Source organism: Rhamphochromis sp. 'chilingali' (genome assembly GCF_963969265.1).
Source record: "Rhamphochromis sp. 'chilingali' genome assembly, chromosome: 19".
In the NCBI taxonomy this organism is placed as follows: domain Eukaryota; kingdom Metazoa; phylum Chordata; class Actinopteri; order Cichliformes; family Cichlidae; genus Rhamphochromis; species Rhamphochromis sp. 'chilingali'.
In genome coordinates this window covers 21,252,690-21,280,163 of record NC_137946.1, presented here as the reverse complement: position 1 = coordinate 21,280,163, position 27,474 = coordinate 21,252,690, and the positions used below count along the sequence as shown (strand labels likewise).

Genomic DNA, 27,474 nt, shown 5'->3' with positions numbered 1-27,474 from the left:
GAAAACTTTCATTATTTTTTTTCATTACTCTTACAATTTTAAAATTGATATAGAAATCAAGCACATTGCTTGTAAAACTTGAGTTATTTCAGAATTTTTCAAGATGAGTTGTGCTGTCAGTTTCTGTGCTTATTATATGAATGAAAATAGAAAAGCAAAAAGGCTGAAAATTATCTAAATGACACTTCTGAATTTGTGGATTTTAGGCTGAATTAATTTCTCAAGAGCGCCCTCATCAGTGCGCACATAGACACAAACAATTCGACTTTTGTTATCACCATAACAGAAATGATTTTATTTAAATATAAGTACAACAAGAGGAGTCTTCAGTGTGGTTTGGAGAAACAACAAACTGGAATATTTTAGCTGCAAATTTTAGAAGTGCATAAAAGATGGTTGGTCATTTGGTGTAGTTTACCTCAGGGCTGCAGTTTGGTTGAGCATCAACCTAACTGAACAACCTCACTGTGAAAATGTCTCCTATTATTAAAACAGCAACAGTTCAGCACAACAAACTGGTTGTAGTGTGTCATATCCACGTCTATCATAACTGTCGAGTCTCCCAATCTACATTGTCCATCTATTTAAGGCCTTCCTTCTTTACTACCAATTTGTGTTTCCTTTCCACTGGTATCAGTCAAAAACCATCTTTCCTCAACTTTCTTGCATTTAAAGTCATCAGTGGGAATTGGGGGCTGTTTCATGCGGTGTTTGTAGGGATTATTTCTTCCCTGTGAGAGGAAAGCTCTTCAGCAAATATGTGCTTAATTACTTTGAGTAAATAAGTAAGGATCAGTTTTAATTAGACAGAACGGCACCTTCTGCATTCAGGAAATTAACCATTCTGAATGTAAATTCACTTCATCCATTTTGAGTATATTTTCTATGGTGTTTTCTTCTCCGCGGGCTCACTGCACTTTGGTTCTCCTGCTTAAAAATAAAATGGAAATTGAAAAAAATGGATTAAATTTTGCTGTAAAGTGGCAACAGAAAGATGATTTTATTATAAATGGCGTGGGCTTTGCCTGGTTTGTTGTCTTGACTGCATTCAAATAAAATACCATTCATCACTCTCTCTGAGAACAATATAATCCTGCTCTCATTTACATAATGCTGAATATTTTCAGAGTCTACCAACAATAGCAAAGTGAGGAGACCTCGCAAAAAAGCCTTTTGTGTTCTGGCTGTATCTCTGAGTTCCCATCAGATATGCTGGTTTCCTCCCACATGTAATATATCCAGCTGTGTGTTTGTCTCCGTGTTGCAGAGCAGTTCTTAACTGGCAGCTTTTGGTGGGTTTCTGCAATGAGTTCAAAAAGAAACAGCAGCATGTATTAGAAGATTGGGTGTAGTTTTAAACATAAATTTAATGAGTTAAATCCAGTAAGAATTTCCTGAGTTTGACTCCCTCATCTAGCCGGGGCCTTTCCGTGTGGAGTTTGCATGGTTGCACCGTGTCTGCGTGGGTTCTCTCCGGGTATTCCAGCTTCCTCCCACAGTCCAAAAAGATGCAATTGGTGGTCTGTTTTTGTTAGCCCTGCATCAGACTGGCGACGTCTCCAGGGTGTACCCCGTTTTTCGCCCCAGCTACCAACTCAGTAACTTCATCATCTCTAATAATATTCTTAAGAGTCTGTCCTCATCCATAGTCTATGCATGTTGTTGTGTTTGCGTCCTTTCTGAAAATGCTTGCCTATTTTTGTGATAACTATTTGTTCTGGAAAAGGGAGGACTTGACTAGATAATGTGGCAACCTACAATTGCTGTTTCGGGCAAGTTACCAAATTCTTGAAATAAAGAAATGTTTTTATAGTGCTGTGTGTGTTTGTGTGTGTGTTTGTGTCTATGTCTCTTTGTGGGAGACACAGACAGCATGTTCATACACTACTATGTATATTGGTATTTGACTAAAACAGTGTTCCTGTCAATGTTAAAACCGAACCCATGCCCTTGTCAGGAAGTCCCATTTGAGTAAATAATCCATGAGGCTTTTCAGATGTCAGAACACTGCAGAGCTTTAAAAGCTACAAGGTCTTGTACTTTGTGATTGTATTTGCTCAGCCAGTGTTGCCACATAATGTTGTAAATGGTTTTCTTCCATATCTGGAGATTCCCGCTGTGCAAAAACAACAATCTTCCACAGTTCTATTGTCAGTCTGAGCATTCCCTAAAGTCATAAAACTATGTCGTAAGACTGGATGATATAAACGGATGTATGGAGAGCATATATATATATATATATATATATATATATATATATATATATATATATATATATATATATATATATATATATATATATATATAGATATGTATCTATATATATATATATATATATATATATATATATATAGATATGTATCTATATCTATATATATAGATATATAGATATATCAGAGTATATATTCGAGAGTATATCAGAGTATATATTCGAGAGTATATATTCAAATAATTTAATCCAAGTCCAAATAGTTTACTTGAAAAAAAAAAAATCATTATTTGCTCTCTCTAGCCGTACAAAAAGCACTATTGTACCATCAGAGAGAGTAACATGGACAAAAACAAATACTAAAATTTCACCATACACCGAGTGCGTTTGAGTAAATGATTATAGCGAGGGATTTTAAACTTTGTCATCCCTTTTGTAGACTGATAGCTGTGACGGTAGAGTCCTACTGGGCTCAATAGCGAAACTGCTTTTAGTAGTTCAAACATGGTACCGTACATTCTCCCTTAAGATCTAACAGCACCCACAGTCACATATCCTTTGCTGCCAGTCTCTTGAGAATGAAAAGAACACTCGAGCATACTGGTAAACGTGCAGCTCCTTGCTTACATGTGAAAATAATCAGGCATTTTGGTTTCAGGACTTTCATCTTGGTGGCTACGGCCACAGCCACAGCTTTAAAATGCCCTCCAGCAAGTAAGAGTGCTGGCTAGATAGTGTCACTTTCCATTACAGCCATGCCTGCCTTCCTGAAATTAGGGAGGACGTGTCTGTAAACATTGCAGGGGACCTTGGAATGACTGCCAGCAAGAGCTTAAATATAAATCTAAGGATTGTAGGTTAGTAGTAAAAGAAGATTATAAATTATATAAGTTTGGCTGGTTGCTTAATATTCATCTATATGACCTCACATGGCCACAGAGAGCCAGTAGGCTGAGATCTAGGACACTAATGAAATCAGCTGAACTGCAAAGATTTAAGTCTTGTTTCTGAACCGAGTTAATTCCTTTACCCTCCATATTTCCTGATTAAGACACTGTCTTTGGAGAAGGGCAGCTGGCTACAGAGAAGATAAAGCTCAATAGAGCTCACTAACATCTTTTGTTCAGATTCACTGGTCCAAGCGTGGCTTTTAAATGCCTTCTGACAGTGCTGCTCAAACAACCTGATAGTGTACGACTGACTGACCAACCAATATTGTATTTGCTATGCCTGCGAGTAATGGAAAGTGAGAGAGAGAAAGACAGTCACACAGAGAGACGGGGAAATAACTGTTAACTGTGCAGCCAATATCTCTGTCCCTGTCCTTTTTCTCTGCTGTATTGTGCAGCATTGTGTGCTAGTGGTAATCAATGGTTGGCACTAGTTATTTGTGGAGTCACATCCTGAGTGCCAGCATAGGGAGACTCCAAGGTCAACCGACAGTGCACACAGGGTTACAGCACAGCTGCTCATGCACATGAGCAGATGCATACAGCATAACACGATCACTCAGGTTATAGTCTGATTGGCTGATCACCCTCCCCTGAAGTGATGCACCGTCATAATCTCTCTCTGCTAGCCATGGCAGCGCAGAACGGAAATGCACTGAATCTGGACTTTTTTTCCCTGACAGAGATGTGTGTTGACAGTTATGCGGTGGAAGGGAGGAAGTCACAACACAATACACACTCCAGGCGTCCATGCCAAGTCAAAGTTTGTGCTATGTGATAATTGAAGTGGGAGATACTCAGCAGTTTATGTGTTAACTATTAGATGTGGGAGAAGCCCACTTGAGAGCTAAATTTTATTTATTTATTTATTTATTTGAGCTAATCTAACCTCTGGAATGGCAGGCGTTAGTTTAATTTAATATATATGTTATCATAGATATAATTATCTTTAATATATTTATCTTTCATTGGCTTTATATTACTGGTGAAATCATTATCTTTGCCTTTTTAAGTGAGCAGAACAGAAATAATAAGTCCAAGTGAGTTATTTTTAAGTCAGAGGTTTGCACTTGATGCGTTGTTTCCGCTTGGCCTCCCCTGTCACACATCAGGAGTTTGTTTGGTTCAATGGCAGTTATCTTTCGGCTTGGCAGTCATCCACCAAAACACATCAAAACCATTCAAGGGAAACGGCCCAAAGGCTTTACAACAGGGTAGTCCAACTGAGAGACTTTTGTTTTCCATGTTTTTGAAATATCACTTTTACATACATTTTCCAGTCTCTCTCTTATTATCCGGTGCTGTGTTTTTATTTGGGAATTCTTTTAACATTCCAACAAATTTAAGCTTTCCAAATGCTCATGTGCAACATGAAATTTTTCAGTGTGCTTTTAGTTCAGAATCTTATACAGTATGAAGTGAATCTCACATTCACTGTAGGTGAAACAGAGATCAGCTTCAGATTCAGAGATGCAATGAACACCACAGCTTTATATATAAAGATCATTTTGCTGCTTTAGTATATTCTTAATCTAATATAAGAATGCAGAATACACTTTAAACTGGAGTACCGAACTAACAGGATGCAACCATCAAAATAAGACTTAGTAGAATTTATCTATAGTGGAAGCCTTTTTTTTAAAGTCTGAAATATGCACTACATGATCTTATTGATTTTTACATCTTCAACATGATCAGTTAGATTAATCTGTGTAAACACCTGGTACAAATATCTGTTTGTAAGACAAGTAAAGTGGTTTTCATTGAGTTGTTTTATTGACTAAAATATGACTCATAGAAGCTCCTTCCAATGCAGAAACACAAGTCTACCTTCCACTCAAATTAGTTTCATTTATAAAAGTATAATACTAAAAAATACAGATAAAATTCGCTATATTTGTCTGTGTGTATTTAATTTTGTAGCTATTATGCTTTTATCCTTCTAGGCTCAAATTTGTCTGATAAAGAAAGTAACCACCAGCTGTTCATACTTCAGACTGCATGCAGGTGGCTGTGAGTAGATGCTCCTCAGATATTTTACTTACAGGTTTCTTTTTATAATATTCAAGTTTATTTTGTTTTTCAATATCAAACCAAACAGAAAATACACTTTGAAAGAAAAAAAAAACATACACTAGTGTTTAATCTGTGTACTGAAAATACTTTTTTCATGTCAAAATAGCCTGTCTACCTACTGTCTTATGAAACAACATGAGTGCATTTAACAAATGAATAAACCAATAAATAAATATGTTTCATCAGGTAAATGATGATGTGTAAATAAATTATTATAGGAGATTTGCTTCTAGATGTGTGTATCTGTACAAAACCAAGCAGCCAAATGATGCAGAGGCAAAGATTGGAAAAATTGGACTTCACTGTATCCAGGAAAGATTAAACTTACTATTAAAATTAAAATTAATATGAAAAACCACATTCATTCTCACTGTTCTCCCCCCATGCAGTCATAGTTCAGTTCATTTGGTTGGCTTCTGCATTTAAACCAGCTGACCCAAAGCCTTCTGTTTTACTTAAACCAGGAAGGACTGCAGCAGCAGACAGGTAGCTCCAAAAAGAAGGGAAAAATGATTATTGCGAGCCAAATAACTCAAACAAATGTAAACCAAATGTGTTACCATTTAAAATACAGTGTAGTGTCATGAAGTGCAGTGAAACAAATGTACCAAATTAACTTACAAACCAACAGACTCATCGTTTGCTATAGTCACTGCCTATTAATTTAACTGTGGGAATGATGTGGGAGAGTCATGCCTCCCTGACTGCCTACTCCAGGTCAGCGATGAGATCCTGTCCCAAGTTGAGGAGTTCAAGTATCTTGGGATCTTATTCACGAGTAAGGCATGAGCTAAGCGGGAGATCGGAGGACAGAAACAGAGGGACGCTGTACTGGTGGTACAGAGAGAGTTGAGAATGAAAGCAAAGCTGTTGATTTACCGGTCGATCAGCATCCTTACTCTCACCTACGGTTCTGATAGGTTTGGATAGTGACTGAAAGAATGAGATTTCTGAATGAGCTTTCTCTGGAGGGCGGCTGAGATATGGTGAGAAGTTCAGCCCTCCAAGAGAGGCTCAGAGTACAGCCGCTAGTCCTCACATCAAAAAGGAGCCAGCTAAGGTGATTCGGTCATTTGACTTTTTTCCTCACTAAATGAAACCATCATTGAAAACCAGCATTTTGTATTTACATGGAATATTTTTGTGAAATATCTAAAGTGAAACATCTGTATCCCTGACTTATGTGAGTGTAGAGAGTGGTTGAATATATTCCCTTACTATTTCAATTGCGTTGTTGTGGTAGTGGCATTACACTATGCTTGTGCTTGTTAATGCATGTGCATGGATGCAATACTCATAGCAAATTCATAAATCTCTATTGGTCTGTGTCTCTGTGTGTCCATTGTGTGTATTTGGAGTTTTTTATAGAAACAGAGGAGAAAGGTCTCAGGACCAGTGAGAGTTCATGGAGGCAGAGGGGCCTTAGGCTCTGCCACAGCAGCTCAGGCATTATCATCACACGTCAGTGCTATATTTAGGATGGGTTTAAGGTTCATTTCCTCCCATAGGTCTTTGCCTTTTGCAGCCACTTTATGGTGGATTCCTTCTTTAAAATGTAATTCTTCCTTTTCCATATATTTATGCAATGAAATAATATTTTTATATCTGTTGTTTCATGTGTTTTCCTTTCACTCTCCACACAAATTTTCCTTTGAATATTGCAGCACTGCAATCTATATTTGTTTTCCTAATGGCAGTCCCTCCAGCAGCACCTCTGCTTTGCTTTCTTTAGTTTTGTTAACCATGCAAGTCCACACTTTTCTATATAAAGTGCAAAACATAACGTTTCATTGTCAGGGATACTGTGATGGCAGACTCTTACATGGCTGTATCCCTGTTGTGTTCTTTTGTAATGGCCGCAGACACTATTAAAGGAGCTGCTGACAAGGTAGTAATGATGGGGACAGTTTCAGGTGCTGGTTCAGCAGTAGGTTCAGAGACCTGTGTAGATATAACAAATCCAACAGCTATTTTAAGATAGCTTCTGGAACACAGGTACAAAAATGAAAGAGGTGAGATTTCTTTAGTCATGTAACTGATGACCAAAGATAAAGAATATGCAAAAGAAAAGATGTCAGAATTAGAGTTAATTAGATTTGTCTTCATGTGATCTAGCATATACTTTTCACACACACACACGCACACGCACACGCACACACACACACACACACACACACACATATATAGCATTTGTGAGACGTGAAAACTGCTCAGTGCTTTTAATATTAGAGAGTTAGCATCTAAGTCCATCTATTATTAACATTTTATGTATGCAGTTATTCACTGAAGGATTACTTATACAATTTAATTTTTAACTGTTTTTAACACAGATGTTTAGTATCATACACTCAAGAGGTTTAAATGCTTGCACTTTGTGTCAGCCTACTATGAATTTAACATGAAAAAATCCTTACTGTGGTGGTTAACACTCAGGTGGAAGTTTAGCATCTAGCAAGCTTCTGCATCTGCACACAAAGATGCTTTAATGTCACATGGCTTTTATAGGTTTTATTTTGAAATCATCTTTCAAGACACCCTAGAGTAGGCATATAGGATAATGACACTTTCAGTTGCTTTTTTAAAGTTTGCTTTATTTGTTTGTTACTGTTGTTGACTTCACTCAGGAATATAAGCCGTGTGATGGGGTTTAGGAGAACAACAAACTAATGAGGACTCTGCCTTTGGGGAGAATAATTGTCTGTATAATAATATGTGCTAAACCATTTAGTATATGTTAATATATTTCTTAGTGCAAGACATATTCAGCTTAATATTTCTGATTTTAGTGGATAAGCCTATAGAGACCTTTAGAAAATGCCATAGAATCATTTTAATAACTGCTGCCACAGTGAAAAAGTAGATCAGCAGAGTCTTTACCAAACATCCTCTGGGGATCATTATTGTCTCTATAGAATTTCATTTTAACCTGCAAATCCAAATCGCCATTCTCATATTTAGTAACCTCAAAGGCAGAAACTGCCCACAGTAGAGCCAACATGGCTAAAAATATCTTCAGAGAAAATGTAAGTTCACTAAGGCTCTGTAAAAGCTGTTGTGCTGTATTCATTATTTTTTTAAAAAAGAGCTGCTTAATGCTCGCTCTGACACAACAGCGCAGCATTAATCTCCATGGATGTTTTCTCTGCGGCCGCCCTTTTAAATGTGCTGGTGAATTGCCTAAACTGCAGAGGCATCTTGAACCAGAGACACTCTGCAAACAAACAAATCCATCAGAGATGCCTCGCTGGCTCCACAGTCTCCGCGTTTTCCTTATGTAACATAGCCCTGTCACAGGGAGTCAGCTTCAGGGGCTGGAGCTCTCGCAGCAGTGGCGTGGGTCTTGTTAATACTGACCCAGTTTAATGGGCAGGCAGCAGAGATGATGACTGGATGGCTGGATGACGTTTGGCTGGTCGGCTGACTGGCTAGTACTGCATGACTGAATGTCTGGGTAACAAATTTCCTGCCTGACGGGTGGTTGAAAAAGGAAGTGTCTTACTTAATTCAGTGATTTTGTGATTTATGTTGCAACAGTACACAAGATGCAGAGGGACTATTTAACTATGCTTGCATTTCCTTTGTTCTACACAGACTACAAATTTAAGGCAACAGTACATTATAATGAAAAAAAAAGAAACAAGAGTTAGCGTGCTGCCTTTGACACTGAAGTTGTTTTCTGTTGCTACGTGTTTCATGTGAGGACACTGAGTTCATCATACATGTAGATGCAGAGAGACAGAGGTCGAGAATTAACAATTTCTTTGGGACTTTCCTGGCTATACTATATGTTGTGGACAGGTTGAATTGGCTGATGGATTTCTGGACAGAATGGCATCTAGCACAGTTAACTTGCATGTGTTTGACATATTATTGTGCACCATATTTCCTGTGAGATTAGTGAATGACATTTTCTGTTTACTGGTTAACCGACAGCAGTTAGACAGCACTATTCAGTTGGGATTTAAATTGCTGGTTGATTGGCTGATGCCAGGCTTGTAGCGCCTGGCTGACTGGGCACAGAATAAAACGTTTTCCACCATTTGTCCCAGAAGCTGGATTACTCGCAGGCTAATCGATCGACAAATCGACTGGTTCTTCGTAAGGCTGAGTGGATGGCTCAGATATACGCAGGCTGGTGCTACAAACAAATATCACTCCTCATCAGCATTAATGTCAACACGTATAAGATTTCTGACTTAGTCCACCTGGTAATTATAAAGAGTCACTTCTTTAGTGAAACGAGGTGACATGACAGCTGCCACAACAGTGGTTGGTAGAGGTGAAGAGTGAGGGAAGTACTGCAGGGGGAAATTAACAGAGTGGAAACGACTTAAAGTAGGGGTGAGAAGTAGAAAAGGACGAAGGGGAGCGATGGAGCGAGAAAGAGTGGGGTGTTAAGTATGCGTGCATTAGTGTGAGGGAGAAGGCTAGAGAGAGAGAGGGAGGGATGTTGACGATGAGGCACTGAGGTAATTCTCTCTCTCTCTCTCAATCAGTAGATTGTCTCCTTGCATCAAAATAGCATTATCACTCTGCTCCTGACATATCTGTCTTCATGGTATGTCCACCCACATGCACATGCGCATTTATATTTTTCCAGAGGAATATTGCTGCATGAATGGACGCAAAAAGCAGAGTCAATGTGGGATGGATTTTACAGACTTTGATTTATCATAGCTTCTCATTATCATATCTAAATTTAAAGGCAAGGACAAAAACTGAACATTTCCTTAAATACTGCTTAGCTACCCAACTGTCTGAGATAGGACACTAATGAAAATTCAGCAATGAAATTCATGAAAAATGGCTAAATGGCTGAATTTAAAAAAGCAAGCTTCTAGATGACTTTAACAGTCCCTTACATAGGCCAAAAAAACATCAACAAAAAACAAAACTGTAATATATATTCTGATCATGCCAGGCAAATATATCTACATCTACACGCTCTCGTGAAATGTGGCTATGCAACATTCGGTCCATCCCATGGAAATATCTGATTTGCTTTGGAGAGTGATGGCTCAGTCTGTTATAAATAGTTCTTCCTAAAAGCTAAAAAACACTATTTGCTATTGATTAGCTGTCAGCACATGTTAAAGTTCACTGTCGCTGGTCACACAGTCTGTGCTGGTAGGCTGAACCACAGACAGACAGAGATGGAGAAAGCAAGTAAGACAGAGAGAGAAAGAGAGAGTGGTGCTAAATGAAAACATGAGCTTTATCTTCATCTGTGTTTTCTCTGACGCTATTTTGTAACACATATTCCATGAATGTGCACAAACAAAAACATGCCAACCCCTATTATGTAGTGAGATATTATATAATTACACAAATAGACAAACAAAAATTTTAAAAAGCAGATATGTGAGTATTTTAATATAATTGTGATTATTAGCATTACTATCCCATCCATCCATTTTATTCAGCTTATCCAAGGGTCACAGTTGGGACTGGAGCCTATCCCAGGTGTCACGTGACAGGAAGGCTACATCCTTTATCATTATTTTAAAACTCAACTAAGCCAAAGGCATGTTTAGACATTTTTTTTTACGCTTTAGACTTTTAACATATTCTTACTATCTCGACACACAAAGTGCGAAAATATTACCACTGCTGCTATAGCTTAAAACATCTTTTTGGCTTTGTAGAAGGTTAAGTCTATCTTTTCGCTCTCTGTGCCGTGGTAAGGGTCTTTGCAGCTACTTTAGTGACAAGTAGAAACTGTACAGGTGCTTACATAAGAATGCTCCTACTCAAACAAGCTCAGCCCAGTTCAGACAAATTCTCCTGTGGAGCAACGCAGTGCCTGTAAATAAAAGTGATAGTACTGGACAGCTTCCAGGTGTTCTTGTGTGTGTGTGTGTGTGTGTGTGTGTGTGTGTGTGTGTGTGTGTGTGTGTGTGTGTGTTTGTGAGACGGCATCAGAAAATGGCTGGCTGTGGTCACAAAGGAACGAATATGGTCAGCTACAATTCCTGGGTAGGCCATAGTATTTAAGCAATGCTTATTTGATACTAATAGGTCAAATTGTGACCAGAAAATATCCGGATTATAAGGCGCACTGTCTATGAACGGGTCTGTTTTCATACATAAGGCGCATTAAGCTAAACAAAACAGTTAGATAAGTCAAACTTTACTCAACTCATTCTTCTTGCTTCCTCCACTTCCGTACCATTTATTCATACATGTTGAATTCTCTCGCAGCTGCTCTATTCCCATGTTGTTGCAGTATATTAATGACTAACCTTGTATTGTGGATGGAATATCTCAGTTGTTCTCCTGACTGAAGTTTGACCCATTTACAGCATCCTGCCATGTGATTGCATTTGTCCATAACCATGGGGGGAACCCTCACGTTAACTTTTATCAAGTGGAAAAAAGTTAGCGTTCATCCTCCATCTTCACTGTGTTTATGTTATGCTAACAAAGCTGTACCGCTAGCAATCACATAGCACAAGTCACTGCTGTTTAGATTTCTGTTTTCATTTATGTTGGAAGTGATAGCAGAGCTGTACGTTTTAATGTTTTCATTAATATCTGTCTGAACATGGTATATCATGTTTAGGTGGAAACTAGCAAGCTAACTTCCTGCTAACTTCTAACTCAGTTAAATTGAATAAGTTCAGTTTTCATGGTTGCCGGGATGTTAAACTTGAGTGTTACGCCTGGTAAAGCAGCAGCACTGATCATTTTATTAAAGATGAAAGAATAAAGAGTTTTTAGCTCTCAGTAATTCTCAGTGTTCGTTTGACTTTGGGACCTGAAGCGGATGGAATTTAGGACCCAGGTTACTCTGCGAGGCTCCTGACTACGGTAGCCATAATGCAAGAATCCATCAAGCGGTGCAGCTTCATAGCTTACCAAAGTCATACTAAAACATTTTTTAAAAAGATTTTTGAGCACTATGTACCACATAAAATCCGTTTGAAGTCAGTAAGTACAACCAGAATTCATACATAAGGCGCACTGTTGATTTGTGAGAAAATTAAAGGATTTTAAGTGCACCTTATACAGGGAGTGCAGAATTATTAGGCAAATGAGTATTTTGTCCACATCATCCTCTTCATGCATGTTGTCTTACTCCAAGCTGTATAGGCTCGAAAGCCTACTACCAATTAAGCATATTAGGTGATGTGCATCTCTGTAATGAGAAGGGGTGTGGTCTAATGACATCAACACCCTATATCAGGTGTGCATAATTATTAGGCAACGTCCTTTCCTTTGGCAAAATGGGTCAAAAGAAGGACTTGACAGGCTCAGAAAAGTCAAAAATAGTGAGATATCTTGCAGAGGGATGCAGCAGTCTCAAAATTGCAAAGCTTCTGAAGCGTGATCATCGAACAATCAAGCGTTTCATTCAAAATAGTCAACAGGGTCGCAAGAAGCGTGTGGAAAAACCAAGGCGCAAAATAACTGCCCATGAACTGAGAAAAGTCAAGCGTGCAGCTGCCAAGATGCCACTTGCCACCAGTTTGGCCATATTTCAGAGCTGCAACATCACTGGAGTGCCCAAAAGCACAAGGTGTGCAATACTCAGACACATGGCCAAGGTAAGAAAGGCTGAAAGACGACCACCACTGAACAAGACACACAAGCTGAAACGTCAAGACTGGGCCAAGAAATATCTCAAGACTGGTTTTTCTAAGGTTTTATGGACTGATGAAATGAGAGTGAGTCTTGATGGGCCAGATGGATGGGCCCGTGGCTGGATTGGTAAAGGGCAGTGTCATGGTCTGGGTGGGCACCTGCAGGTCTCCGACAGCGGCCCCTCCTCCTTTGGGCGGAGTTCGGTTGCTCCTCCCTGGCTGACCACCTGTGAGCAATCATGCCAGCAGTATATCAGACCTGCGCTCTCAACCATTCATCGCCTGAGTATCTGCTATCCCCATGTCAGTCGAGTGGAGCATCATAACTCTGTCAGACGCTGTGTGATGTCTTACTTGTCTTTCTTGTCCTCAGAGGTAGCACCTGGAGTGGAGATCTTGTCTCCCTCACTCCCGCCTTCCTGGACCTGGGCTGCCTGCTGCTAACACGACGTGGCCTGCCGGCCCACCACTCACTTGCCTGCCTCCCCACGCTTCGACCGCTTCCGGGCTTCCGCCCCACCTGTCACCTCCACCTGAAACCAAGTAAGGCAACTCAATTCAACTGTGGAGGATCGTTGATTGTCTGCTGGATCCCACTGACCGTGATCTCCTCTTATTCCAGTGCCCCGGCCCCTGCCTAGTCCTGTTTCTACCTCCCCGCTGCCTCTGCTGTTCAGCCGTCTCCTAGAGGTGTCTAGGTCGCCCTCTTTATCGTAAATAATCCTACGCGCCACGAGTGTGGTGGCGCCGCTTTGCTTTTGCTTTTGTTTGCCTGTGGGCGGAAATAAATCATTTGTTCCCTACCGTCTCGCTTCCGGGTTGGTTTCTGCACCTGTGTCCATCTTTGTTCCCTCGTGCCGCTGGGCCGTGACAGGCAGAGAGCTCCAGTCCGACTCAGACGCCAGCAAGCTGGAGGTGGAGTACTGGTTTGGGCTGGTATCATCAAAGATAAGCTTGTGGGGCCTTTTCGGGTTGAGGATGGAGTCAAGCTCAACTCCCAGTCCTACTGCCAGTTTCTGGAAGACACCTTCTTCAAGCAGTGGTACAGGAAGAAGTCTGTATCCTTCAAGAAAAACATGATTTTCATGCAGGACAATGCTCCATCACACGCGTCCAAGTACTCCACAGCGTGGCTGGCAAGAAAGGGTATAAAAGAAGAAAAACTAATGACATGGCCACCTTGTTCACCTGATCTGAACCCCATTGAGAACCTGTGGTCCATCATCAAATCTGAGATTTACAAGGAGGGAAAACAGTACACCTCTCTGAACAGTGTCTGGGAGGCTGTGGTTGCTGCTGCACGCAATGTTGATGGTGAACAGATCAAAACACTGACAGTATCCATGGATGGCAGGCTTTTGAGTGTCCTTGCAAAGAAAGGTGGCTATATTGGTCGCTGATTTGTTTTTGTTTTGTTTTTGAATGTCAGAAATGTATATTTGTGAATGTGGAGATGTTATATTGGTTTCACTGGTAAAAATAAATAATTGAAATGGGTATATATTTGTTTTTTGTTAAGTTGCCTAATAATTATGCACAGTAATAGTCACCTGCACACACAGATATCCCCCTAAAATAGCTAAAACTAAAAACAAACTAAAAACTACTTCCAAAAACATTCAGCTTTGATATTAATGAGTTTTTTGGGTTCATTGAGAACACGGTTGTTGTTCAATAATAAAATTATTCCTCAAAAATACAACCTGCCTAATAATTCTGCACTCCCTGTAGTCCGAAAAATATGGTACACCAAATTCTGGCCCAGCAATTTGAACGTAACATCAGATATCAAGAATTATCAGATCAGGAAATCTTCTGGTGTCCTTCTCCTTCCTCCCTATGTTGTACCTTTTTTGTTTTTCTTTTCTTTCCCTTAACTCCCCAGCTGGTTGCAGCAGATGATTCCTTTGTCTGAGCTCGGTTCTGCTAGTGTTATCCTGCTATTAAACGGGACTTTTCCTTCTCGCGTTTGCCTTTTTCTTGGAGATAATCTAATTGTTAGAGTTTCCCCCCTAATATTGTAGGGTCTTTGTCTTCAATTAAAGACTGCCTTAACTTAGCTATTGTTGTGAATTGGTGCTATATGAATTAATTTGAATTGAATGTAGCTCATCTGCTACAAGGTTTAATGAGCTGTATGTTTGGAGATGCTCTTTTGCAATCTGTGGTTGCATACTGTTGGTATCCTTTCTGCTCAAAGTAGTTTGGCCATTCTCAACTAACCTCTGACATGAAAAAAACACTTTCTCCCAGAAAACTGTTTATATAATGTGTGTAATGTTAATATAAAGTAAACAGTCTCTGTGAACGGTGTCTGCCTATTATTTTCTTATTTTCAACATTGCTTACAGGACATCTGGTGCCCAGCTAAGTACAACAGTTTACATGGGTCACAGGTGGCTTAAGAGCTGGGTGGTCAGAGAGAATCAGGAGCATTTAACACACACATATTTTTAGCTGAAGGTCAACCCATGCCCATGCCTCGAGCAAAGGTATTTGCAGTTCTCTTAGAGACACCAGATGGTTTGTATTTCTCACATTCACCACCACTGGGTTTACCTAAAATACATTTATAATAACTTATAATAAATGCCACTTCACTAAAAGGTCCATCAGTGACATATACCATTTCAATTATTATTATGTTTGTATAAAGAGCTATTACATATAAAAACAGCAACAACACCTGTTACTTAAAAGTAGTGGATTATGCTTCTTAATAACTCACTGGAGAAAGTAATTAGTTGCACTACTCATTACATTACTTTCACATTATTCCATAAAATGACTTGAAATGCATTGTCCCATAATTACAAGTTAAGGATAGCATGCTAGGGTTTGCTAGGGACAGGGTCGGCATACACTCAGCTTTAAAATCACTGAGTTTTTCACTAGCTCACATGCCATGCAAATAACCGAAGAACCTTTGTAATGTGAGTAAGAACATAACTGTAACTGTAATGTGTTACATTACTGTGTTACTGTGAAGGCCCTTAACACGTATGCCCACAAACAAAGATGAGCAGCTCTGCCAATGTTTTGTTGCTGCGAAAAACAAACATTGCCAGAGAACATAATCCAGGCAGCAGTTACATTTCTAACAAAAATCAGAAGACAAAACAAGTTAAGAACCCAGAAATGTGAATGAAAGTCAGACAGGGTTTAATGAGACAGCTCGTATCAACTCTAACTCCCACTCTATGCATTTTACTCTTTGTAAATTACTGACTGATTTCACAGCCAAAAATTCATTATTATTTAGAATTTTTGGCTGTGAAGTCAGTGAATCCACAAGAAACAACTGCTCGGCGTGGGGCCAGCATCGTGCACCGTTTGCATTTTTACTGAAAAATTGCTCTCCACAAAATAGTCGATCATTTCGAACACCGATGTGCCGTCTATCACCATGTCATTAATTGAAAGTATTACCCACAGATATGCGTAAAATCTCGAGGACTGTAATTTTCTGTTTGGCAACACATGATCAAATGGGATTCACATTTTTTTAAGGAGTCTCTTCCATGATTTTCAGACATAGTTTGCAAATAGGACTATATTTACAGCAATCCTGGCTGCTCCATGAGGCTGCAATTAAGCCCAGCAGGGCTTTGAACTGCTGGGCTTAATTACCCAGTGGTTTTTGAGACAATAACATTTTGAGATAATAATTTTGACTCGCCAAAATACAGACATTGACAACAGTCTTATTTTTAACTATATGTAGAAAGTGTATTAGCTAATTATAATGCATGCTACAATAGCTCACATGGTTAGAAACATCCTTTGGGCAAAACGGTGTATGTATGCACATGCCAAAGTAATTATGTTTTAAGCTTTTATTGCAATCCATACATAGTTACACTCTCATAAAGGATGTAGCCTATTACTTACTGGCAGTTCTTTTATCAATGTATCTTATATACAGTATTTTATATTCAAGAGCATCATCATGCATATCCACACTTGCTTTGAGTTTATCCCCAATCAACCTGATTTGCACCGACACATATTGGGACGTTTGGCAACAAGAGACATTTTATCTGGGAGGATAGATAAGACACTCAGTTTGGTAAAAACAGGAAGTACAGTCAAGAATATGTTTTTAAGAGGCTGGGAAATTCATGGATAAACCAACCATTATCGTATATGCTTGAATGCAGTAGACTGTATGTGCATGCATATATGGATTCATACTTGTGAAATTTGGGTGTGAATGTTCAGGCATGCATGAATATTTGTGCTCACAATTGGCCTCAAGTAGAAGCCAAGAGTCACATGAGTCTGCAAGTCATTATAATGGACCATCTGCATATATTCACGGTTTTTCATTCTAAAATAGGACACAGCCTGTACTGACATGTTATGAAAATATAGCAGAATCTGATTGACTGAATACAGTTATATCGTGTAAATACAATTTGAGAATGAGATTGTACTTATTAGTCTGTGATAGAGGAAGTCATGATGCTAACTTTTAGGGTGCAAATGTAAGCCAACTCTCAACATTTGGCTCTTAGAAGATCTGATATTTTCTCATCAGTCTCAGTCATTGAACACTTTTTACTTACTGAATAGCAACATTGTATTCTGCCAAAACATTTAGAGGACTATTAGCTAATTTTGCCACTGTTGTTTGTCTTGTAAGTCAATTAGATTTCTTGTATGTTTCACTGCTATTGTAAAGTATTACAATAAAATATGATACTGCACTTATGACTTCGATAAGGCCTCTAAAACTAAACAGCAAAACTATTTCTGCTCCAGTTTCATAACCGTCTAGGAAAGAGCAACAGATAGGTAAAGAATCCCTATCCCTGCTGTTCTCTAATGACTATATATTAAATGAACACATGAAGATAGATGTGCCTATCAATAATAACTCCAATATGGCTAATCTAAATTAAATGCACTTAACTAAAATTCAGTTTTCTTCAGTCGTGCAGCGAAATAAGCATTCAATATATTATCATTGTATTTCACTGACTTCATCTGAGGTAAATGCACTCTGTGCAAAAGGCCACTGAGATAATAATAATAATAGTGGGGAAAAAACTGGCTACATACATTTTGCTTTCTTTTTTTGGATAAGTAAACTGACAGAAATTATGAGAAACAGAAAATTACAAAAATTGCTCACATTATGTCCTCTGAACAGGTGGCTAATTGCAAAATGAATTGGCTTGAAAACCCCACTCTCCCAGGTACCTGGTTTATTGATGATAGAGACCTTGCAGTTTGACTATATAAGACAAATGTGAAGTATTACTTTTATTATTTGCTTATGAATATCTTTGACTGATTATGTTTTGTGCATATGTCAGGTGAGATATTAGTTTGCAGGGGGCTGGCAGCAGCCCCTGCCTAACTGCTGGTCGGTGGGAATGTTTAAACAGCTCTGACTAATCTGGCATCCCTGAAGGTAACAGGAAAAAGCTCAGCTGCAGTAATCAGCTGATTTGGTGCACACCACGAAGGTAAAAGCCAGTCCAGCTGTTTCTGCTTTCTTTCATTCTGGCTCATGCCCGTTGGTGTCTGCATGCTATTTTGTTGGTTTCATTTAGTTTATGCTCCACAACACGCTGCATCTTGCCATGCCCAGACACCCACACTTTCAACACGGATCCCTCTAATGACACTGGTAAACACATGGCATTTTTACATTTGTCTGACTTTTGCTGTGCTGTACTCCAGTATTTTTTGGATGCAATACTAAACTTTGAAAGCTGCATCATTTATTTTAAAGCTTTAGTGACCTTTTTTTTTTTCTATTTTGCAGATTCTAAAATATATATTTACTATTGCATTATTATTATAAATGTACCAAGCAGTGTATGGGTAATTAAATCATCTCCTGGTTCAACATCAGAATAATGTACACATAATACATGATTCTGAAAAGGTCCATTCTGCCTATTTTTTATTTCAGATACATTAAGTATAATTTATATACTTTTCAAATGTTGAGGAACCAGGAACCATAGTGATAGATTTAGCTATACCAAGTGATTTTTTCACTCGTACCTACTCGGCTCAATTCGACTGGGTTTCAATTGTTTTCCATTACAATCAAGTATCACCTAATGTGTGTGGGGTTGTTATAGCAACATAGTTGAACATCCTGTGATGTCATTTATATGCAACACTAACGTCACAACAATGAAGGACGTCAAGGCGATGGTATACCTGCTGCTTGGTGTATAGCTTTTTGTCAGATTCAGGGACCACAGTGTTGGGTTTCTTTGTGAAGCCATTTCCTTCGTTGCCAGGTATGCTCTCATGACTCACTGAGTGACGCCACTGCCTAGCCAGTTGGTGGCAGTCTGTTGACGTTGCATTTTAGTGTCAGATCGCTTGGAACTCCGGCAGAGTAGGTACTAAAAAGGTACCTGATGCTAGGTACTACCACCTAATGGAAAACTATAAAAACAGAGTCGAGCTGTTCTGAGCCGACCTGAGTAGGTACTAATAGAAAAGGGGTAGAAGTGTTGCAAAAAAGTCTGGCCCCTTGGAGCAAAATATGCATAAATGAGGAGTGGCACAAGACTTTTGAACAGTACTATATAACCTTCAATATTTGCACCTATGATGGTCAGCATTTGTTTTTCCACTAGGGCTGAACGATTATGGAAAATAATCTAATTGCGATTTTTTGCCCCAATATTGCGATTGCGATGCGATATGCGATTATTTTTTAAGGTATTTGTCTTCTGTATTATTAAACAAAGACAAGCAATACATCATATAGTATGGCCAATACTATATTACATTAATTTTAAACTGTTCTTTCCTGGAAGACAGACCTCTGTTATGATGACATGAGGTGATGCATGAATTGATGACTGACATTTTTATTTAACTTCTTCAATCACAACAGTATATTTGAACATACACAATAGTTTATTTTTAGCTTACAAACATCTGAGCATAAAGTGCTGACAAGGAACCCTGGTGTAAACATTAAAATGAAAGTCAGTACAATGTGCAGATTGCAGAAATATACATAAAAAAAATCAGTGGCTTTACCACACTCAGTTTTTCGACATCTGTGAACTACTAGACAGTCATTCAATTAAAAAATAATATTAAATAAATAAAACTAATAAATAAAAAATACACACATCTTACTGATCTCTGCAGTCAGTAACATTACACATAAAGTGCAAACATAATAGCAATTGTATAAACACACACACAAACACGCCTTTAAAGTTTAAAGGCGTGAAATTGGACGGTCTAGCCTTCTGATTAGCGTCACCGCTGTCTCGGTGGAGTTTAATAAACTCGGCCGTCTGCTTCTTGCTATCTAAAATATAACCAGACACTGGTGTAAATTCTCGACTGTCTCATACTTCTGTTTAATAAGTTTTCTGTTTGACGTTTAGTCAGCTGTGTGAAAACCAAGGAGGAACCCACCCGGGGGATTAATAAAGTTTTATTTTATCTAATCTAATAACTTTAATCTCAGCCAAACCGATTTACTCACGAACAAACAAAACACTGAAAAAAGCCCAACAATAACATTTTTAGGTTGTCTAAGTGACTTATATATTACGTTTAACCCGAGCAGCGAAACTCCGCGGTGATCTGAAAATGATGTGCCGGGAGTTGTGCCGTTCTCGGCCGCATCAGTAACCCTCGAGCTCCCGGCTAGCTGTCGAGCTGGTGGGTAGCAGACGCCTCTGAAAACGTCGAAGCACTTTTGCAAATATGGGATATCTTGATAAACCGAGCAGATATTTGATGTTTACACAACTACTTTCTCGCCTGAAAATATGTTAAAAGTTTATTTTGTGACCCAGAAAGATTAGTATGAGTAATTTTAAAACTTAGTAGCGGCCGCCATTGCTGGAAACTGGAGTTTGGCTGGGCCGCGCTATGAATTCTGGGATATGGTAGTAATTTGGACAGCCTTCGGCGCGTCGCTGTGACGTAATCGGTCTACAAATGCGGCCTCAGGAGGATGCAGCCCATGAATTGTATAATATAATCGCAGTATAATCGCAGCCTTTGCGGTTAGAAAATTGCACTTGATCATGTCGCGATATTATCACAAATGCGATATATCGTTCAGCCCTATTTTCCACAAACAAATATTTGTTTTGTTTTTGTTATTGTTTGCTGGACTGAAATAATTAAAGGTAGGAGAGTGCCCACCAGAAGTGCTCTTATGCAAGGCTAATAAATTTTACTTCTCCACTTAGTCTGCTCTATATTTTATTCAGTGGGCCAAAAGTAATCAAATCAAGCAAATGTTCTGTAAATTCAGTGTCTATGCAGCCACTATGTGTCATTCTCTGCCACAACGTTGCTCTGCTACAGGCATGTTTTATTTATGCATACAAATTTAGCTGCTGACTGTAAATGCAAAAAAAATCTAAGAGTAAAAAAGAGTAAAAATAATTATATTTGGTGGGAGGTTCCCACTCAGCAAACAGTAAGCTAAGCACAACATGCAGAAAAGAAATCAGAGGGTGATAAAGGTCAGAAAGTGAACGAATACCAAACAATTAGTCTCATATGTAAAGGCCTTTATGCAAAGTAAGAATCCTTCAAAAAGCCATTTGCCTCAGCTTCATACACCACTGATTCTCAGGTTTTGTAAAAGGAAAGCTCCACAAATAAATTTCCATGAATGTTTATCTATAGCTCATCTGATCATGAGTGGAAAAAATGTGGATGTGAGTACCGCTGCAAAATGTTTTAAAAGTCAGCTTGAGTTTCCAGTGAGGCTGCTTTTAGTGAGGTAAAAAATGTTAGTAAATTTTAGTTTTTGGCAGGAATAAAAATGAGAGTAGTGAACATTAGAAGTTGTGGAACTGACTCAGCAAAAACTGTTTTGTTGTTGTCCAAGACAGAGAGGTAAAGAATGATTTATAGTCTGAGCATTCAGAGAGCAACACAAATTAGTAAAACATTTTTCATATGAAAGGGAAAAGAAACTGGAAAAGAAAAAAGAAAAAAGAAAAAAAAACCAGCATGAGCAGTAAGAACCTACTTTGTTTTTAAATCGATATGACAAGGCTGGTTTAAAGAAAATCTTTTAAAACAATGCAGGGAGAAGGAAATATATTATGCATATACTAAACATTAACCAAGAGGGTACAGCAACAAAACTGCAATTTCCACCAACAGTATCTAATGCAGATAAATGGGCAGCATAACCAGAAGTTAGCTCCTGTTTGAGAGTTTTCACACATTGAAGCAGTAGCCTGTCTTTTTTTAATAATCAAAATTTGTTCTCTACTCTAAGAGCCAAAAACACATCAAATAGTATTTTTCATAAAGGCTTGTGTCTACATAATATTCTGAGACAGTAAAATGATAACAGAGAGCAGCTAACCAGAAGTTCTTTATGTATATAAACCCTAAGTCTTGCTTCAACTAAAAAGGAATTATAATTTTTTTTCATGTACAAATACAACAAAAATTCAAAAGAAATGCATTTGTTAGCCAAGCATGATTTCTTTGGAAGGATTGCCTGAAGAAAGACTCTTCTCTATAAAAGGAATATGGCGGCATGACTCAATTTTGTAATGTTGCATTTGTACAAATCAAGACTTCTGGATCAATGACCATAATGCACAGCACCATGTTTGGTGAAAACGCACCACAGCATATCAGCAACATACAAACGGTCAAGTTTTGTACCTTGTAGCCACAAAAATTGGGCACCTAGCAGTCAGAGACAAGCTTGAACTCCTCTGTATACCAAAGTAGTAGGTAATCTGTCCAACAGCTAAAGCTTGGCCGAAATTGGGTTCATGCAATTAGACAATAAACAGAAGCACGCCAGCAAATCTACAGCAGAATGACTGAAAAAGAAAAAAAAATCAATTGCAAAGTCCAGACCTCAACCCAACTGAAATGCCATGGTAGGACCTTAAGAAAACTGTGCATAAATGAATGCCTGCAAACTTGCCTGAAGCAATATATTAAAGACGAATGAACCAAAATTCCTCCACAGCAATGTGAGAGACTTATAAAGGTTGTACAGAAGATTATTTCAAGATATAACTGCTAAAAAATTGTTCATTCAGTACAAGATATTGAATCATATCCTGCACTTAGTTTTTTGCAAGACTGTATAAATCTCCTCCATTTGTCAATTTCTTTTACAGAAGAGCCAAAACCTGCAAGCAAACTTGTACAATATAAAAAATAATATTTTCTTTTATTGCAAGTCCAAATTTCTGCACACTCAGTACTCTATTCTGTGTCTGTTGAGTTATATTCATAACAACGTCCCTTCCCCCCTTCATCATCTCACCACATGCTGGCATGTCCTTTTACTCACTTTGCTCACTTGGCTTCTGCCTGGCAGCCTCCTCTCTTCTCTCTGACGGCACAGAAAGAGACCAAAAATTATTTTATTTACTCTAAGGTTCCTTTGTATTCAATTAAAAGATGCAAATTACATGTGATATTATTACAGCTGGAGTCTTGAAAAAGTGTCAGGTAATACTGTGACCCTCACTGAGTAATTTAAGACATCTGCATGTACACACCTTATTTCACAGTCCCATTTGTCAGCTGTCATGTGCAATACAACCTACTGACATTGTTCAACGCCACAACAAGTCATGAATACTCAGACAATCCATGCACCGCAGTGTGTATCTGCTGTCAACAGTATAACATGAAAGAAAATGTCAGATATGAACAGCTGCAGAAATGGCATTGCCACACTTTATATTATATATAATATAAAGTATATATATATATATATATATATATATAAAGTATATATAAAGTATATATATATATATATATATAAAGTATATGTGTATATATATATATATATATATATATATATATATATATGTATTAGGGGTGCAACGATACACAAAATTCAGTTCGGTTCGGTTTAATACTTTGGTGTCACGGTTCGATATTTTTTCGATATAAAAAAAATGTTCATGCCTTTTTAATTTGTCATTTATTAAAATTATAAATATATATTTTAACTCAAAAGTACAGTTTTTAAATTTAATGTTGCTGAAACAAAAGTAATTAAAAAAATAAATATATCTCAGGGCTCTCAAAATTTCAAAATCCCTGGTAGCCCTTCGGGCAGGGACTCTTCAGTTTTTGGTAGCCCAAAATAAATGTAAGTAGCCCGAATAAAAAAGAGAGCAATTTTTTGATTGATGTTTTGTTTCCTTTACAATATTATACATTAAAGTATACTATTGTAAAGGAAACAAAACATTAATCAAAAAATTGTTGAAAAACAAATTACAACATTGTATAAAAATTACAATCATCAACTCAAATACTTGGTTCTAATTGAACAGAAATTTCTATGAACTTGTAAGAACTGTGTAGGACATGAATCAGTCTGTGTCAGATCCTGAATTTGAAATTTCCGCTGAAGTCACGGGTAAGAGACAAGTCTGCTAAATTTTGCCAGTGGTAGTTCACTCTTTGCAACATAGTACGCTGTTCTAAACAGATTTTTCAGGTTTATTTTCAGTATGTTATTTGCAATTGGTGTTTGTTCTGGGAAAGATATTGCAGACTGAGCAATAATGCATTTCTTGCATTTCTCACATGTGCACATTCGCTGTCAAAATAAAAGACGCGCACCAGATAAGAAGTTGCAACGCGCGTTTGCGTCCATATAAAAAGCACTGTTTTTGCCCGCTAGAGTGGGATTTTCACGGCACATCCCGCACCACATCTCTGTGCGTTCATCATTTGTTTGAATCCAGCTCACCTCCTGCAACCACTTTTCCGAGAATATGTGCTTCTTTTGTGGTTCGGACTCCTATTGACATTTGTTTGGAGGTGGAGGAACACCAAAGTAATTGCTTAAAGGAGCTTGCTTCTTCGACATCTTTAAGAGTTCTAAACAAATGTCTGTCCTCCTCCAGAAAATCTTATGTATGCAAACACGCGTTGCAACTTCATATCTTGTGCGCGTTTTTTTGTTTTTTTTTTTGACAGCGAACGCGCACCTGCGGACCACTTATGTGCAGCCCCGGTTATATAGCTCGTCATATTGCAGCCACAGAAATTATTTTGTCCATGAAACCATAAAGCTGCACTTTCTTTTTACCTTATAGTCTGATTTGTCATAACTTTTCCGTTTTGTGGTAAGCTTTTCTTTGGCTGTCACTTCTTCACCCTGACCTGTCTTATTTGGCTCAGCAGAACTAAAATATATATCCTGCTGCTTTTACACACACACACACATAACGGTCAGCGATTCTCTGCGCGATCAACCTCTCACATGTTTAAGTTTCCTGCGGGAGATTTCACTTGTCATGTTTGCATAGTAAGCTAACGATTGATAAGACGATGTCAGAGGAATTGGTGCGCAAATGATCATCACTCACCAATCAGTGCTGTCGCTATACACAGTTCGCGCGATTGCAAAGTGAAAGCAAAAAACAAGCGCAAATTCAAATGCAATTTCAATATGTCACATATTGACAGTGGCTCACCGATGCCAATGACATAATTACCCAGTCGTGACCGGCCGGTGCGCCAAAAGAAGGCACCTGGACATTTGCAGGACTTTGTGTGGGGTAATGGGGTCGTCGGGGACGACTGACCCCTTAGGTGGGGGCTATGTAGCGGGTCAGGGCTGTTCGGGGTTCATTTGTACAGTTATGTTTTGTTTAGGTTGCCATAGTGACGGGTGACGCCCTCTCGCTGCGACGGTGTGTCCTTCCGGGGTCAGAGGGCACCCTGTGTGTTGTTGTTGTTGTGCGGTTGCCGCGCTGAGCAGTTAGCTAGCGGCAGTGTTCTTCTGAAGATGTCAATAAACGGCTGTGCTCCCTGGATAGCTCACGGGAAGCAAGACCAAACGACACCTCTGTCTCCTCCTTGTCTGAGCTCGCCACATTGGTGTCAGAAGTGGGATGATGGTGGCACCCCATGTTCTGACCCGAGTGACTTTTCCCCCGCCGGTCGTCACCGGCCGGTGCGCCAAAAGAAGGCACCTGGACATTTGCAGGACTTTGTGTGGGGTAATGGGGTCGTCGGGGACGACTGACCCCTTAGGTGGGGGCTATGTAGCGGGTCAGGGCTGTTCGGGGTTCATTTGTACAGTTATGTTTTGTTTAGGTTGCCATAGTGACGGGTGACGCCCTCTCGCTGCGACGGTGTGTCCTTCCGGGGTATAAAAGAAAGGGTATAAAAGAAGAAAAACTAATGACATGGCCACCTTGTTCACCTGATCTGAACCCCATTGAGAACCTGTGGTCCATCATCAAATCTGAGATTTACAAGGAGGGAAAACAGTACACCTCTCTGAACAGTGTCTGGGAGGCTGTGGTTGCTGCTGCACGCAATGTTGATGGTGAACAGATCAAAACACTGACAGTATCCATGGATGGCAGGCTTTTGAGTGTCCTTGCAAAGAAAGGTGGCTATATTGGTCGCTGATTTGTTTTTGTTTTGTTTTTGAATGTCAGAAATGTATATTTGTGAATGTGGAGATGTTATATTGGTTTCACTGGTAAAAATAAATAATTGAAATGGGTATATATTTGTTTTTTGTTAAGTTGCCTAATAATTATGCACAGTAATAGTCACCTGCACACACAGATATCCCCCTAAAATAGCTAAAACTAAAAACAAACTAAAAACTACTTCCAAAAACATTCAGCTTTGATATTAATGAGTTTTTTGGGTTCATTGAGAACACGGTTGTTGTTCAATAATAAAATTATTCCTCAAAAATACAACCTGCCTAATAATTCTGCACTCCCTGTAGTCCGAAAAATATGGTACACCAAATTCTGGCCCAGCAATTTGAACGTAACATCAGATATCAAGAATTATCAGATCAGGAAATCTTCTGGTGTCCTTCTCCTTCCTCCCTATGTTGTACCTTTTTTGTTTTTCTTTTCTTTCCCTTAACTCCCCAGCTGGTTGCAGCAGATGATTCCTTTGTCTGAGCTCGGTTCTGCTAGTGTTATCCTGCTATTAAACGGGACTTTTCCTTCTCGCGTTTGCCTTTTTCTTGGAGATAATCTAATTGTTAGAGTTTCCCCCCTAATATTGTAGGGTCTTTGTCTTCAATTAAAGACTGCCTTAACTTAGCTATTGTTGTGAATTGGTGCTATATGAATTAATTTGAATTGAATGTAGCTCATCTGCTACAAGGTTTAATGAGCTGTATGTTTGGAGATGCTCTTTTGCAATCTGTGGTTGCATACTGTTGGTATCCTTTCTGCTCAAAGTAGTTTGGCCATTCTCAACTAACCTCTGACATGAAAAAAACACTTTCTCCCAGAAAACTGTTTATATAATGTGTGTAATGTTAATATAAAGTAAACAGTCTCTGTGAACGGTGTCTGCCTATTATTTTCTTATTTTCAACATTGCTTACAGGACATCTGGTGCCCAGCTAAGTACAACAGTTTACATGGGTCACAGGTGGCTTAAGAGCTGGGTGGTCAGAGAGAATCAGGAGCATTTAACACACACATATTTTTAGCTGAAGGTCAACCCATGCCCATGCCTCGAGCAAAGGTATTTGCAGTTCTCTTAGAGACACCAGATGGTTTGTATTTCTCACATTCACCACCACTGGGTTTACCTAAAATACATTTATAATAACTTATAATAAATGCCACTTCACTAAAAGGTCCATCAGTGACATATACCATTTCAATTATTATTATGTTTGTATAAAGAGCTATTA

The 27,474-nt window shown here is 38.7% G+C and overlaps 1 protein-coding gene and 1 long non-coding RNA gene across 2 annotated transcripts; one reads left to right on the top strand and one right to left on the bottom strand.

Annotated features, from left to right (window-relative positions):
- Positions 1–418: 418 nt before the first annotated feature.
- Positions 419–25,402, bottom strand: LOC308387273. Its single transcript, XR_013969912.1, has 3 exons — positions 25,265–25,402; positions 23,113–23,154; positions 419–1,300 (listed from the first exon to the last, which is right to left on the bottom strand). It is a non-coding gene; the product is annotated as an uncharacterized lncRNA (long non-coding RNA).
- On the top strand, positions 5,997–14,928 carry LOC308387272 (uncharacterized protein). Its single transcript, XM_080867221.1, has 3 exons — positions 5,997–6,295; positions 13,192–13,361; positions 13,441–14,928. Exons 1-3 carry the CDS (start codon positions 6,219–6,221, stop codon positions 13,533–13,535), a joined length of 342 nt encoding a protein of 113 aa, XP_080723347.1. The 5' UTR covers positions 5,997–6,218; the 3' UTR covers positions 13,536–14,928.
- Positions 25,403–27,474: the final 2,072 nt, after the last annotated feature.

What these genes read in the sequence shown, in the direction of transcription:
- LOC308387272 (XM_080867221.1), top strand. Translation starts at nt 6,219, where the DNA reads ATGGTGAGAAGTTCAGCCCTCCAAGAGAGGCTCAGAGTACAGCCGCTA. An exon ending in TCAAAAAGGAGCCAGCTAAG is followed by an intron (nt 6,296 to 13,191) that starts GTGATTCGGTCA and finishes TCTTGTCCTCAG; the next exon opens with AGGTAGCACCTGGAGTGGAG. An exon ending in TCACCTCCACCTGAAACCAA is followed by an intron (nt 13,362 to 13,440) that starts GTAAGGCAACTC and finishes CTCTTATTCCAG; the next exon opens with TGCCCCGGCCCCTGCCTAGT.